Here is a 16,476-nt window from a genome sequence, read left to right as displayed (position 1 = left end):
TGCTGTACAGTCCTTATTGAGAGGAGCAAACTGGAACTCAAATTTTATAAAGAGAGTTTCAACACCTGGATATGAGTTTCTTCTGTGAGAGGCAGACATTTCACCTAAAGTATAAACAAAAATCCACATAGAATACAGTTGTGCTTTTTTTTTAAAGAAAAAACTAACTAGGATGTCAATATTCTGGCAAGACTGGTATTTTATTTCTTGAAAAAGGTTTGATGCCTTTGGTGTGCATAGATGGTCATGCACTTCTGGATACCAGTAAACCACATGCCCAGCTTGTAATAAATGCCCCACTGTCATGTTGTATTATTATTATTTAATTAAATTTTTAAACTGCCCTTCTTGCGAAGACCACAGAGCGGTTCACAACAGAAAAATGCAAATTGGAGAACACAATATACATTAAACAAAAACCAATAATGTCCTCCCATCACGTTTAGAAGGTGATAGAATGTTAACCAGCCAAAGGCCTTATTACGGAAAAACGTTTTCACCTGGGGTCTTAAGTATGTAATGATGCCAGGCGAGCCTCCTTGGGGAGGGAATTCCACAAATGGGGAGCCACCACCCTCCAAACCTTTCATGGAGGAGGCACACAAAGAAGAGCCTCAGATGATGATTGCAGGGTCCAGGCCAGTTCACATGGGGAGAAGTGGTCCTTGAGGTATTGCGATTCTGAGCTGTTGATTGCTTTATTGGTAAAAAACCAGCACTTTAAATTGGGCCCAGAAATTAGAATCAGTGTCATACACTCTAGACTGTCTTGCCCCTGTGATCAACCTGGCTGCCAGCTGAAGTTTCTTCAGACACCTTTTCACAGTCCCTGTGACCACTCATCAATACTCCCTGGTTCCTCCCACCACTCCTCTGTTTCCAACTAGTCCATGGCACTAACAAAGTCATCCAACATATCAGGACTAGATAGTGCTCTGGACACCCCTTGAAATTCATCTGCTGTAACAGTGGAGTCAAGAACCTGGTGGATGCAAGCAAATTTATTCTCAAGACAGCTTGCAAGCAAGTCACAGTGCGCTACCTGCTTCAGGCCAGACTGCACTACTTGGAAAAGCTCTACCGGATGGCACAATGAGGATACAATGGAGGTTCCAAACTCTGCTGCCTTTGTTGCCTTCACTGCCACTAGGTAGGCCCTATGATGAGCCCTCCTGAACAGGTGGCCCTCCTGAATGGACTGTGTTTAGAGGATGGACTACAACACTTCTCCCTGTACAGCAGCCTTTGTCCAAAATATCTAAGGGTGCCAGGTTGGGGGAGAATTATGCGTCTGTAGAGTTAGTGTCTTAGTGGGACTGAAAATTCATAGCCTGTCGGTCCAAGCAGTACAACACACTGCTTATATTAGTTACTATTTTATAAAGTGCTGTACAAAGATTTAAAACAAAATGGTTCCTGCCCAGAAGCTTACAATCTTACAAACACACACAGGGACACTGAGCCAGGCTGTCTGTTCTTTATGCGTTAGACTGTGTATGTGTCTCTCAAGAGAAATAGTTTTGTTATTTTCATGCAGAGACACTGTGTAAGTGTGAAAGCCATACATTTTTTACTGTTTGGGATGGGAATGTTGCATTCAGAGTTGTGGATTCAAGCCCCATATTGGGTGAAAGATCCTGCATTGCAGGGGATTGGACTAGATGACCCTAGTGGTCTCTTCCAAGTCTACAATTTTATGAAAACTCAATACAGTTTACAAAAAGAATAAATAAAGGTTAAAAACAAGCAATTAAAAGTAAAAATAAAATAAAATCAGTAAGCTAAAACTAGAATTACATTACTAAATTACTAAATTCAGTAAGCTAAAACTAGAATTACATTACATGTAATTCTCTATTTTCATTATTAAAATCAAACTAACTTTGTATTTATAGCTATATAAATTGTTGCCTGGTGGGCGGGGAAATGCACCTTTTGCAGCCGTCTAAAACTTTAAGGCAGTTAAAAAACCGAGTGTTAGTTTGCTAACTATTAAAAATACTAAACAGCCACGGAACTTAAGGGTCCTCCAAGTCTCGCGCTTACCTCAAATAACACAAGCCGAGACTCGAACCCGCGTCCTTTCGTTCATTTAAGGCCAACCCCATAACCACTCCTTCTTTTTGCTTGTTCCCGCCTCCGCACGGCCCTAGCTCCGCTTCCTAAATTTGCATTCGCCGAGGGCTGCCCTTGAAGGAGAGCGGCAACTCTCGTACGCATGCGTGCTGCGTTTATCTTAGTTGTTTAACAACAACGTGAGCGGAACTAAGCGCGAACTTGCGCGGGGTTGAGGTAGAGCGAGAGAGGCTGAAGTAGGAAAAGAACTTCCGGCGGCCAGAGGTGGTGGAGGAGAATGCACGCATGCGCGTGAGCCGGTGAGTGAGTTAGTCAGGCACCCTCCCCCCTCCTGCTACAGAGTCAGTCATCGTAGAAAGACTACAGAGTACAGTCTTCGCCTCAGAGCCGAAAAAGGGAGGAGGGACGGCTTCCGGTAGAGAGGGAGGCGCATGCGCGCGCCTGCGGGCACCCGGGGACTGGTCCCTCCAGAACGAGGCTCAGTGTGTGCCGAGTGGAAAGTCGGGTTTCTCAGTCAGTTAGTCAGTCAGTGGAGAAGGGAGCGAGCCGGGGCTGCGGGCGGCCACGCAACTTCCGCTTCTTCACCCGTCACCGCAGCCCGAGACTAACTGACTGACTGACCGCCCGTGGGCGGCTGGGGAGGGAGAGTAATAACCTGAAAGACTCGAGTGGCTGCGTTTGTGAAGAGGAGGCGCCACCGCCGCCGTTGTTGCTGCTGCTGTCTCCTCAGGCCCGGCCGGACCGGGACGGCGCCAGGCGAACGACGTGGGGGACCCGGCAGGAACCGGACCGGCACCCGTAGCCTGAGAGCGGCCGCGCCGAGCTCCATGAATGGAAATCGGCAGCGCAGGTGAGGCGGAGGCGACGCCTGACGGGACGCTCCACTCCTTAGGAGCCGCTGGCAGCGCTTGGCGTGGGCTGGATCTTGACACAATAGGTGGACTCGGGGAGGGAAGTTTCGGGGAGGCGGTTGGGCGGCAGTTCCCGAATAACTGACCTTGAAGTTACGGGGCTGGTGGCAAGCTTGGGCTTCGTGGTGTCTGCCATTTGGGTATGGAGACAACCCGGGGCCCTGGTGTGTTTTCCTCAGAACTAAAAATAAAATAAAATAAAATATGCGGCTGAAACACAACTAACTGCACAAAGTAAATGTCCTCTGTGGCCCAAAATATTGTTTTGCTGATAAGTTCCACATAACTGACTGGAGTTGAGCTTATTCCTAAGTGCATTTAGGGTTGTAGCTTGAGGACCAATCCTATACTCTTGAGGTGTCTATAAAATCAATAGTTGGATAGGACCAACGTGTCAGGTTGTGTGTGTGTAAGAGCTTGTAGGGAGGTGGACCTATGGAGAAGCTTAGGGAAGTGTGGGTCTGAAATCTTGAACAGAATATGGGGGGACTGGTGTAGGTGTTTTTGCTTCAGCAGGGTGGTCCTCCCAAGGTGCTTGTGGGGCAGCTCAGACCCTGCATATTTTATATGTAGCTGTGGAGCAAGTGGCTTGATTATCATTGCCGTTGGGGTAGAAACTTGGAATAATTATGAGATAAATGTGTTTCTGATTTGCAGTAGATACTATATAAAAGCACATGTTTGCTTTGGTGATTTATCTATGCTAAAAAATTGTTAGCTTCTTGTAACCTATGGTTACCTGAAAAATCAAGAAATGCATGACATAACTGATCTTGAGAATGCAGTTTTTCTTAAATAGAATTTCCCCCCTGTATATTTGTGCCTGACCTCAGATGAACCCTGGTATGGGTGACAGGTAGATGTGGTAGACATGTATAGCTTGTCTAGACATCAATATTAAATTCAGAAAGTTGCTCAAATTTTGCAGAATATTTGTAAATCCTACTTGTCCACTTGAAATGATTTTGGGTGAATCAGTGGCTGAACTGAAAGAAAGGACGCTTCCTGATAAACATAAGCAGCTGTGTGGGTTTTTGTTTGTTTTTGTTTTACCAAAACAGTGATTTAATTTTTTAAACTATGGACACGTGTTTGAATAAATGTTTAAGCAATACTGTACTAGCATTGGATCATAGGTGTAAATGGCCTGAGGGCATATGAAACAAGCATTCCTGGTCGGTGCCATATATGTCATTTTTAGTACTGTGACAGAATAAAAGTAGGATTTTAATGTACTAAATAAATAGCTACTTGTGTCTGAAAATACTTGTGTTGCAAGTTAAATGCATTGGTTAGATCATACACACACCAAAACAAAAGTTTTCTTTTCACAATTTTAGCAACGTGACAGCTAAAATCAGTTGCAGAACAACAACACCCTCCCCCCAAAAACCTTCACTAACATGTAACTTTGTATCTCTAGAGCTGCTTAACAATTTATAACTGGAGCCTGAAGTTATTACTGACAGTGTTGACCAATGAATGCAAATGCTTGGCTTTTCATGTTACAATGTTAAATGATAGCAACAGCATTTGTTTTCTTAACACTTTTGGATTCCTCCATTTTAGATTTCTAACTGTTAAATGCTATTAGCTTTAATACCATTATTTCAGATAGGGTGCTTTGATCCACAACTTTAGCAGCTAAATTATTTTGAAATAAAAGTTTTACTAGCTTGATATGGCACATATCTAAGAAAGCCTTAGCACTCAGGTGGAAAATCGTAATGCCATTTGATACAAAGATATATAAAGGTGTGTTGCTTTGTAACTTTGGGTTCAAGCATTAAAAGGGAAAAATAAGTGTGTGTTATATGCCTAATACAGAGCTAGACAACTTAATAAGTTTTTGCTGGTTTCTTCCACTTTGCAGGATATTGTTGAGTAACACTTTTAGAATTTGTTTGGCTTCCTAATGAAGAATAGTGATCTAATTGTTGTCTGTATGCATAGTGGTCATTAATGCCATATGTTAGACTTAGTGATATGTACATTCTTTATATCCCTTCTTACTGTACAAAAAATTCCTCTTATGTTTCTTAATGTGGAGAATTGAACATTATTAATCCTGGAAAGAAGATATTAGTATAATTGCAGAACTGTGTGTCCCGAATAAGGTACTGAAAAAATCAGGAAACATTTGGCTCTTTAAGTCTGTGATTTTAAGCTTGTTTAGAAGTATCTTCATTAAAACCAGAGATTAGGTTCCAAGTAAACATGGCTAATATAATGACTGCAAATCTTAAATTCTGCAAGCCTCAACTAGTTATCTGCCAGTTGCACCCTCCCAAAAACTACTGTTATTTTCCTCTAACTTTCATATGGTTAATAATAATAGCATTAATACTATATCATACCTTGTATACAGAGTCAAAGTCATGTGGGATTTCCCTCCAAAGTTTCGTTTCTGAACCATTTTCTTACAATTCCTTTCAAGTTCTCTCTGCTTTCATTCTCTCTGTATGTTGGGGAAATGCCATTGACATTTGTTTTCTAGAGAGGCGTACATTACTGTTTGATGGACATAGTAGCAGTGATGGCTATATGCTACCTCCAGGGTCAAAGACAGCATGCCTCTGAAAACAAACCTGTGACTACAGAGCAATAGTAGGAGAGGATGTCTGTGGGCTTCCCACTGACTTCTGGTTGTTCATTATGGGAAACAGGATGCTAGATTAGAAGGATGACTTGATCTAGCAGGAGTGGTCTTATGCTCTTATACCTTGCAGGTAGCCTTTCTTTAATTTTGTCATAATTGGATATTCAATTCCAATATGTCATCATAAAAGCACTAGAACACAAGAAATGGTGTCTGGGTTTGCTCTACCTGCTCCTCTCCACCCAATTCATTTTCTTCTTGTGTCTGTTTTTAGATTGTAATCCTAGACAGGGACTCTTTTATGAATGTCATTTGTAATTGTAAGCCACTCTGGGAGCATTTTTTGGTTGACGAGTGTGACAAAAATGCTATGAATAAATAATTTAAGAGGTCAGCAAATACTGAGGTGAGCGGGACTAATGTTTCTGATTTCTGAATAAAGTTTGGTTTTATTATGCATATTTTTGACATAAGGTTGATAATATTCTTATCCAAATAATGGATGCACTGAGAAGGTGAGCTTTGTGGTGCTTAATTCACCCCACCCCCAAAACAACCTTGGCAATAAAGTCAGAGGATCCAAAGCTGGCTCTCTGGAAGTTTTGACTGTCACAGGAGGAAGATAAAAAGATAAAGCTACTCAGGCAGCTAGGGGCTCTTAGTAAAAAATATTTAATTGGTGTTTAACATGTTTGTGGGTGTAGCTGAGTATAGTTTGCAAAGCAGAGTTCTGCATTTAGCTTTCTTGGGAGTTCTGTGAGTCACTGGTATAATTGATCATCTATGTTAAACCTACATCTTAATTAACTTCATTCTAATGGTCTGAATAGTTTCAGAGAAAAATGTTTTATCAACCTTTGGAAAAGATCTACAAAATATTCATTATGTGCATCTGGAAATGCAGCAGTTACATGAAAACTAAGTTAGAGCATAAGGGACAGGTTTGGAGATCTCTTCCTTCAGCCTTAGGAACTCAGCTGACAGCTCCCCGTTTCTGAGTATGCAGTGTTTATGTTCAGAATTGCTGGCTGCCTAAAGCAGTGTTTCCCAACCGGTGTTCCGCGGCACACTACTGTGCCGTGAGACATTGGCTGGTGTGCCGTGGGAGGGAGGCGGGTGAGTCGGGCGGTGAGAGGCGGCGGCGGTGAGGATCCGCGTCGAGCCGGGGGCGGCTCCGCGGTGGTGGTGCCGAGCGGCGGGGCAGCGCGTGCAAAAGGGAGGAGCGCGAGACAGCGGAGGAGGAGGAGGCCGGCATGTCCGGGCAGCAGCAGCAACAACAGCAGCAGCAACTCCCGGCGACGGCTCCTCAAGCCCCGCCGCCCCCTCCTCCGCCCGCTATCGCCGCCACCACCACAACAGCCACCGCCGCCTCAGTTGCCGCCGTCCCTCAGTCCCTCGCTCTGCTGCCTCCTCCCACCCCCAAAGCTTGGAGGTTCCCCGGCAAGGGGGAGGGAAAAAACTTTCACTTTCGTGCGTCCCTCCCGGCGTGACGCTGCGCGCTGACGTCACGGGGCGGGGCTTTAATGGTGGTGTGCCGCGAGATTTTTTTCAGTAAACAGGTGTGCCGTTGCCCAAAAAAGTTTGGGAAACACTTGCCTAAAGGATGCTATAAAATTTGAGATTTTACTCTGGCATCAGGTATAGAGATAAGAAGGAACATGTCACTTGCGGCATGGGTAGCACATTCAAATTTAATGCTGACAAGGTCAAAGTCCTTCGTTAGGTCTATGAAAGAGATGTATGAGGTGCATCGCTGCTCTCAACTTTTCTCCTGCAGTTTTCACACTGAGAGGATCATATCAACTGTTGATCTCTAAACTCTAAAGGCTCATTGTGACTGGAAAATTGTTGGGTGTGTTGTAACTCTGTTTAAGGCAAATAGCTGGCGAGATTGACATATATGTTATGATAGATACAAGACTTTTACTTATCTGCTAGACTGTACTGTTACACGTCTTACTCTGAAGTTTTTCCCCCATAAGTGTGTGCACAATAATTTTGCACATGTGGGTGGGGAGACACCATAGATCTTCTGCCAAACAAGCAGAGATTGGGTTTCCCCCTTTACTTGAGGAGATATATACAGCTGACCTTTTAGTCATTTGGTGGTATTTTTTGTTTGTTTAATTATCTGAGGTTGTTTGTTTGTTTGATTATCTTGAGGTTGTATTATTATTATTATTATTATTATTATTATTATTATTATTATTATTATTATTATTTCCTGCCTTTCTTAAGAACATAAGAGCATAACTGAAGCAGAACAAAGGCCCATTTAGTCCAGCATTCTGTTCTCCCTGTGGCCAATCAGATGCCATCAGAAATCCACAAGCATGAGTACAAGCGAACTTTTCCACTGAACATACTGCCCTGATTCTGGGGGTAGTCCATAGTTATTGTGACTAGTCGCCGTTGACTACCTTATCATCCATAAACTGGTCAATTCATTTTTTTAAACCCTTCCAAGTTTGTGGTCTTTACTTCATCTTGTGGTAGCAAATTCCACAGTTTAACAATGTGTTGTGTAAAGGAATCTTGCCTTTTGTCTGTCCTGAATCCTCCAAACTTCAGCTTTGTTGGATGACTTTTCTTTCCCCTTCCTCCACATCACGCATAATTTTTGTACACCTTTATTGTGCCCCCCACTTAATCACTTTTTTCTGACCTTCAATGTCCCAAACATTGTTATCTTACCTCATAAGGGAGTTGCCCCTTGATCATTTTGGTTGCCCTTTTCTGGCTCTGCAACATCATTTTTTGAGGTGTGGCCACCAAAACTGTACATAGTACTCCAAGTATGGTTGTACCAGAGTTTGTGTAATGGTATTATGATAATGGCAGTTTCATTTTCAGTCATTTTCTTGTGGGATGCTACACACTGCATCTTCAATGATGAAATTCCAGGTGGCATACATAGGTTTTTCAAGCCATCTCCCATCCAAGACTGAACAGATATATTCAACTTTAGCAAGGTTTCTGCTTCCTGTGCCTTCAGTCCAAATGCCTTTCTTTGTTAAAATTTGTAAACATACTAAGCTAATTTTCATAAATGTTACTTCTTTTTTAATACCACTTTTAATACCACCAGCAGGCTGAGCACACTAAATATACAAACAGTTGTAAAATCATTTGAAAACAGCAATTGGCAGGCATGCTTAAGGGATATTCAGTGTTCAGGTAAATCCTTTGATAACATATCCTTCCTTGTTATGAACATTTTGAAATTCATGTTTAAGAAAGCAGCCATAGGACAGGCTTCAGTGCCCAAAATTCACCAGGTGAATTTTGAGACTGGTGTGGGTCCAGTTGTGACCACATGGACATCTGTGGATGCCAGGCTGGGATCTGGCATCTCCATCTGGCTGACCTCTCTAGCTTTCTTAAGCAAGTACTAATAAAAAAATTCCTTCCAGTAGCACCTTAAAGACCAACTAAGTTAGTTCTTGGTATGAGCTTTCGTGTGCATGCACACTTCTTCAGATACACAGCATGCACACGAAAGCTCATACCAAGAACTAACTTAGTTGGTCTTTAAGGTGCTACTGGAAGGAATTTTTTTATTTTGACTATGCCAGACCAACACGGCTACCTATCTGTAACTTAAGCAAGTACTGTAAGCATTTACCGTATATCCCACCTTTTTCTCCAAGGAGTACATTGTTCACCCCCCTCCTCAGTTTATTCCTACAAAAACCTTGTGAAATAGGTTAAAAGGCTGTGACTGACCCAAGGTCACCCCGTGAGCTTCATGACTGAGTGGGGATTTGAACCCCTAGGTTCTAGATTGACACTCTAACCACTATAGCACAATGACTATAGGTAATCCACCTGGATTAGCAGGGTGGATCAGACCTGGCAAAGCAAAATGTCACTTAGGAAGGATCCGAAAGATTTTCCTTGAAGCGAAGCTTGAATTTGTTTTATTCTGGATTGTTTTATTTGATGCTTTAATGTATTGTTAACTGCTCTGAGGTTTTTTTCTTTAAAATATAAAGTGGTATCAAAATGAAATAACTAACTAACAAACAACAACAAAATTTCATTGTCAAAAAGGCGCCTAGACATTCCATTGTGGTGACCGAAGTTTAAGGTGCCATTTGGTGATTAGCTTCTGTATCTGATATTCTTTTTTAAATGATATTTTATTAAGGCTTCATAATACAATAAAAAGAAACTAATCTAGACAAAAAGGGGGGACAAAGGGAAAGAAAAATGCAAAGACTTAGCTTATATCTGAGTTTCTAACACTGACAGGCTTGTCTAAACTGTGGATGAATAGGGTTTTTGCAGCACTGTATCCCCTTGACACATATATCTAAGTGATGCACAGAAGTACCACGTAAATATTATCTCCAAACCTTTAATGTGCTTATTGTGGTTCTGAACTGTGACATGTTTTCACATAAAATCAGATACTGTTATACATTTTCAAAAAGATTGTTTGAGACCAGTGACTGGTGGCAATAGATGAAATGTAATAACTTGGTCAGTAATATATTTCTTCATGGCAGCACACTGCACATGCCTCATTGGAAACACATCCAGTTTTAAAATTCTAATAGTTTTCATTGGGTCTGCATGCATTGCAAGGGAAGGTTTAATCCTTCCTCCCCAACTGTGACACTGACAAAGGTAATCCCCCACCCCTGCACTACTATTAACATTAGTGGGGAGAAACTCCCATTGGTGCCTGTGAGAGATTTTCTTCTCTAAAGCTAATGGCAGTGTAGGAGAGATGATTCATCAGGATTTTGATGTAAGGGTTAAACCACTCTTCTCTCATGCTGCAGTCCCAGTGAAAAGCGTGCCTTTGTCAACCTCCCCCCCCCCAAAAAAAACCCCAAACTCTGTCATGCATGCAAGATACCCATTTAACATCCTGTGCAGTTTGATACTGTAGTCTTAAAATGTACGTGGATGATTCAACTAACAGTTTGCTAGTTTCAAACATACATCTGTGTGCTTGTGGGATATGATTTGAGTAACTTTGTTATGCAGGTTGATCAGGAACTGAGGTTGGACAGATTTCTAGCACTTCGCGTTACTGCTTAGATATGCTGCCTTTTGTTAACTTGAGTTCTAGAAGTTAGTCCAGTACTCAGAGATGACTGAATTCCACCTATTGTAGTAAGGCAGGGTTTTCCAATCTGTAATCTCTGTCTTTAGCACACATCAGGATTCTAGCCTCCTTACACACATATAGCATAACACCACCCATATTGTGTGTTAGTAGTAGAAAATGTAGGTGGGCCAGAAATTGTAGGTTTAAAAGTTCCTGGAATCAAGAAATAGTGTTGCAAACTAGAAAGCTCAAGCAAGTTTACCACATGGTGCAGGAAAGGGAAATTTCTTGGGTTGTTAGTTGACTTGACCTGAAAGAAAACTCAGTTTTAGGGATTGGATGGACAAAGTTTGGAAGATCATCTTGGTTCATAAACTGACTTGACAGATATGAGCTAACCAATAAACTAAAGCTCAAGCGAACTAATGCACATGTCTTGCTACCTGCTTAGGTTTCTTTTCTCGGCTCATATTGATTCTCAACATAGGAACACAATACCTGATCATAGTACATGTATTTCTTCTTTGTAGCATTTGCAGTCAGTACTCACCACCACTTTGTTGAGTGATAAATACATACACTAAATAATCTTTATAGTCTTATTGCTATGTTCATACTTAAACTCTGGTCTGAAAGAAATGAACTAGTTAAGTTCAGTATTAATATTCTGTTCCTCCTTTCTTATAATAATATGTAGGCAGTTAACTCTTCAATGGTTTGTTTTACTTTCATTTTGTATATTTGAAAAGCCTTTAATAAATGATAGGTAATATACAGTGAGACCAGACATCTGCATGCATAATGGAGCTTCCCTTCTCTTACCTCTGACAGGTACCCCAAATCTGCTTCAGACAGTTGAGGACCCTCCAAAACAGATTTAGAGGATCACAGAGGAGAGAGGTAGAGGAGAGAGGATGGAATTCCCTGCATGCAGCACTGAATATGGGCTTTTAAAAAAAGCAATATTTTCTGATCCTAGGCAAGGAACATTGCACAAAATCTGTTCACTCTGCCTTTCTGAACAGGGTATTCACTTAGCCTGTAGAACAACTCCATCCCACTCAACCTTCCAGCCCCGAGGAAAAGGCGTAGTAGTGAGAAACCAAGATTTGCTATTTGAATAAGAACTTGGCTTGGGAATACTTCTGTGTTTGCAGTGTAATTTATTTACTTAAAATTCTATGCTACCCATTAACAAAAGGTCTGTGGATAGTTCTCACACAAGTTAAAACTGAAGTAGAAAATGGAGAAATGTAAAAAGAACTTTGACGTAAACGTTGAGCAGCTAAAACAGCATCAGAATAAAACTGTCAACACAAAACAATTGTTTCACAGAACTTAAGTCTTCATCTGGTGCAAAAAAGATCCCAGTGTAGGTATTGGTGAGCCTTTCTGTGGTGGACATTCCTCAACCAAGGTGTCACCACTAAAAAGTGGCACTGGTGACCACCCACCTCACGTCATTTTGCAGTGATACCTGGAGAAGAGTCTCTTAAGATATTGGTGTCAGTCCACTTGTGCAATGGGAGTTTCCTTTTCTCTCCTCCCCTCCCTCCCTCAGTCTCAAAATCTGCTCTGGATGAACCTCTGGAGTAAATGGAGGGTATGTTAAACTGTAACGAGGTAAGAGAGGAAGGGGAAGTCTAGTTGCATCTGCTGGTGTAACATTCAATATCACCTGATCTTAGGGTCTCGGCAGTTACAATATGGGAAGAGACAATAATTTAGGTAATGTATAATAAACACAATCTATATTGTAGCAGATGTGGCTTGTATCACTTTATTTCTTTATATTTGAAAACTTTTCAATAAAATATTAATACCAAAAAGAGATAAATGTGTCTAATTACCTATATAGTTGTTTGACTTGCTTGATTTTTGTTATGTTCATACCTTTCGGAGGCCTTATCTATGATTTGCTTTTCTCCACATACAAGAGATAAATTAACAGCTGATGTTAGAAGGTGGGAATATACACAATTTTTGTCAGTGAGTAGGTGTGAAAAAAGGCGGGGTCATTTTTGAGTTTGTCATATCTACATATAATGACATTTGTTGGTTGACTCATTCCAATAGCTCCAAATGAGTTTCCAGTATTTATCTTTTTGAATATGTTTCTTTTTATTTGAGACAGTGCTAGTAAAATGAGAAGTGATAATATTACTTCCTGTATAGGGAATTTCTACAGAAAATGCTAAAAACGGAAGAAGTAATGTTGCTGCTTGCATAGCTAGATATGCCTGAATGCACCTCTTGAAAATGCATCCTCCTCCTGTAGTATGGTAGTATGATCTTTTTTTAAAAAAAACGTGCTTCAAAAACATAGGAACTAATTAGAATGTGGTTCATTACGTAGGGATCGACAGTTAGCTCTCATTTGGTGGGTTGAATACAATGGTACCATTCCATGAACTGAATGAGTTCTCCAGTAATGGAAACTCAGGATTCAGCAGAGGCTCCTGCTCACAAAATGGTGGTGGCGGAGAGGTGATTTTTGCCAGTTCTTGCTTGCATGCTGTTCTAGAGGGTTTCCTGCTACTTCAGCGCTGATTTGGAGGAGCTGCAAGGCAGGGGGGCGGGGGGAATTGATAAATCGCCTCTTCAGTTCCATAAGCAGGAGCCTCTTTTGGATCCAAGGCACCTCTGTGAATGGAATCTCTTTTTCTCTCTTTTTTGCAATGCCATATTGCCAAAAGATAAATTTGTTTATTTACACATATTACAGTGTGAAAGCCCTGTACTAAGGGGGAAACAGTGTCTGCGCCTTTGTGCTGAAAGCTAATGGCTTAGGAAAAAAGTAGCTTAAACCAGTGGTCTTTACCCTTTTAGGGTCAGGACCCTTACTTCCTTTATCCCAAACATGCATTTGAGAGCCTACTTGTTAATGTTTTGCTATATCTTTGAATAGTGTTAGGTCAAGCTGAGACCTTGCAGTGGGTTCCAACTCACTGGTTGAAGGCTGGTGGCCTACCAAGGCACTTTCTGGAAATCCTTTGCTCCAGGAAGCTGAACTGAGGCTTTCCCTCTAGCATGGGGGTTGTGATGTTGGGCTGTTCTCTTTAAATAGAGGACTCTTCTGCTAAAGTTGGCATACTTTTCTTTATATTTTATTCAAATAACTTTTTAAAATAAAACACTTTTAAGAAGCTAAGGAAATATGGAATGAACTTTGGAAACTTTAGCTTTCTGAAAGTTTGGGTAGGTCTGAGGATAGTGATGAGTGTGGAAAATATGAAGAGAGTGAAAGGGAAACTGGTGGAATATTAGCTTTCTCACCTTGGCATATTGATCATGCTGGCAAGGAACAAGCACAGAGGGATTGCAGGAAGTGTTAATTAGATGCATTAAATGCAGCATTTATAATAGTAGTAAGAAAGTTCAGCAACCTTTTGTCAGGCACTGATTGGACCATACTGGAGAATACTGTGTTAACAACTGGCCATCTATATCTGAGAAGGGTGAATTCATACTGAAAACTGATGTAAAGAACAAGATTATTACAGAAATGGATGGAATTAGTCCAGGCATAGGCAAACTCGGCCCTCCAGATGTTTTGGGACTACTACTCCCTCATCCCTGACCACTGGTCCTGTTAGCTAGGGATGATGGGAGTTGTAGTCCCAAAACATCTGGAGGGCCAAGTCTGCCTATGCCTGAAGTAGTTCTGTAATATAATAATTCAATTATATGTTCCTCACAAGATCCATTGTGAGAGGGAGGAATGATTGTGGGTCCTCCCAGGTGACAGCTCCATAAATGAGGAGTGTCATTTTGCCCCACCTTTCAGTGTGAGCTTAAGTTAGGGAGACAGTTGAAATGAGAGTGCTGCTGCTACCTTGTATATTTGCATGTATATTTGATGGGTAGATCTGGTTGTCTCTGCTGCATATTGGATCTGCTAGAAGTTGTTATGGTACCCATAAAGGTAAAGGTAAAAGACCCCTGGATGGTTAAGTCCGGTCAAATTCGACTATGGGGTGCGGCGCTCATCTCTGCTTTCAAGCCGAGGTACCCATATTTCATTTTAGTATATAATTTTTAAGAGGCTATCTTATTTAATAATTTTTTCCTGCTCTAAAATACAGATTTTTAATTGCATTTTTGCTGATACTTTTATGAAGTTGCAAACAGCTCAGATTTCTTTTGACTTATGGAGTGGTATATAAAATCCTTAGGGTTACTTGGCCTGTTTGGCTTCAATGAAGGAAATAGAGGTACAGTATATAAGTAGTTGCAGAAATGTATTGGAATTATTTAAAGGGCATAGAGATAGTTGTATTAAAGAAGATTGAAGGCAGTGGAACTAATAGCCACCACATTTTACATGAGGTTTCAAACTGCTAAATCAGTGGTAAGAAAGAGGGCCTTCTCAGTAGTGGCGCCCACCCTATGGAATGCCCTCCCATCAGATGTCAAGGAAATAAACAACTACTGTATTTGACTTTTAGAAGACATCTGAAGGCCGCCCTGTTTAGGGAAGTTTTTAATGTTTGATGTTTTATCTTGCTTTTAATACTCGGTTGTAAGCCGCCCAGAGTGGCTGGGGAGGCCAAGCCAGATGGGAGGGGCATTAGTAATAAATAAATAAAATAATAATAATAATAATAAAAAATAATAATAATAATAAATTCTCAAAGGGTGTGGTGTGTGGCAGGAGAGGATGGTAAGTGCGGAAAGAAGATTCAGAGACAATCAACAAAACATTTAAACAATTCAATGTAGTATAGTATAGTATAGTATCAATTTTTTTTTTAAATTTTCAGAATATGGATAGATACCTTTTCAAAATGAGAGCAAGAGCATCAAGTGATACCGAGGACAAATCCTAGCTGTGATCCAGAATCACTGTTGAAACAGAGTGCTGGAAAATAACATTGACTATTCTTCTACAGTTCTCCATGACATACTGTTGTCAACAGGAATTTTTAACTCTGACAAATATGAAAGATCAGAAAAGAGAAAGGCTTATTTGTGTTGATGAAGAGATGAGAATTTGTTTGTCTCAAATTAGACCTAATAGAAATGAGATTACCAGGTACAAGCAAGCTCACACCTCTCACTGAGTTTGTATGCATGCTTAAGGTTTGCCTGATCACAGAAGAAAACTTTCCTTTAGGTATTATGTGTGGGTAATAGCATTTTTGTGTGTTGGTTGGCTTGATTCCTTGAATAATTATTTCTTTGCTCTGCAAGCACATTCTCTCTGCTAATGGCATAGCTTGGTTTGAATTGAGTGGATCTGTGGCAGGGTCTGAGTACTTGGTTCTGCAAAGGGGTCAGACTAGGTGATATTTTGGGCAGGTTACCAATGTTACATGCTTCTGAGTCTCAGCAAGCTTTTTCTATAGCCTTTTCAGTAACTACTTTCCCCCCCGGGGTCTCCTAGGGTAAACATGTTTAAATACATTTATTTTATGCGTCTGCTACATATTGTACATTTGAAACTCTAAACTATATGTTATATTTATTTGACAGGACCCGTTGGGGCTCAGCCCCTGCTGATGGTGCCCAGACGACCTGGCTATGGCACTATGGGCAAACCCATTAAACTGCTGGCCAACTGCTTCCAAGTTGAAATCCCAAAGATTGACGTCTACCTCTATGAGGTAGATATTAAGCCAGATAAGTGTCCTCGGAGGGTGAACAGGTAAGTCAGGGTGTTTAATATTACTACATCAAGCAGATGTTTAGGCAGTACTTGATGAAATTGGATGTTGGATGTTTTTGTAAGACTATAGCTGCTTTAACAGCTGGGACTAATCAGACAGCCTTGTTTGAGCAAAATATGTTTGCTCTAGTTTCCCTAGGTATTTTGCATGGTTGCTGCC

The 16,476-nt window shown here is 41.1% G+C and overlaps 1 protein-coding gene across 3 annotated transcripts in view; it reads left to right on the top strand.

The window, feature by feature from the left end:
* The first annotated feature begins 1,916 nt into the window (after nt 1-1,916).
* Nucleotides 1,917-16,476, top strand: part of LOC310710733 (protein argonaute-3) — a 49,515-nt gene continuing 34,955 nt past the window's right edge. Inside the window, exons 1-2 of one of the 3 annotated variants that reach the window (XM_083511787.1) lie at nt 1,917-2,375; nt 16,124-16,295. In XM_083511787.1, coding sequence (XP_083367913.1) covers nt 16,150-16,295 — 146 coding nt within the window. In that variant the 5' untranslated portion in view covers nt 1,917-2,375; nt 16,124-16,149. The other 2 variants (XR_014528225.1, XM_083511786.1) reach the window with 2 other exon arrangements.

The sequence above is a fragment of the Podarcis liolepis genome (genome assembly GCF_965112155.1).
Source record: "Podarcis liolepis genome assembly, chromosome: 7".
NCBI classification, from domain to species: domain Eukaryota; kingdom Metazoa; phylum Chordata; class Lepidosauria; order Squamata; family Lacertidae; genus Podarcis; species Podarcis liolepis.
Note: the sequence above shows the minus strand (reverse complement) of the source record. Positions and strands in the feature narration are given on the sequence as shown.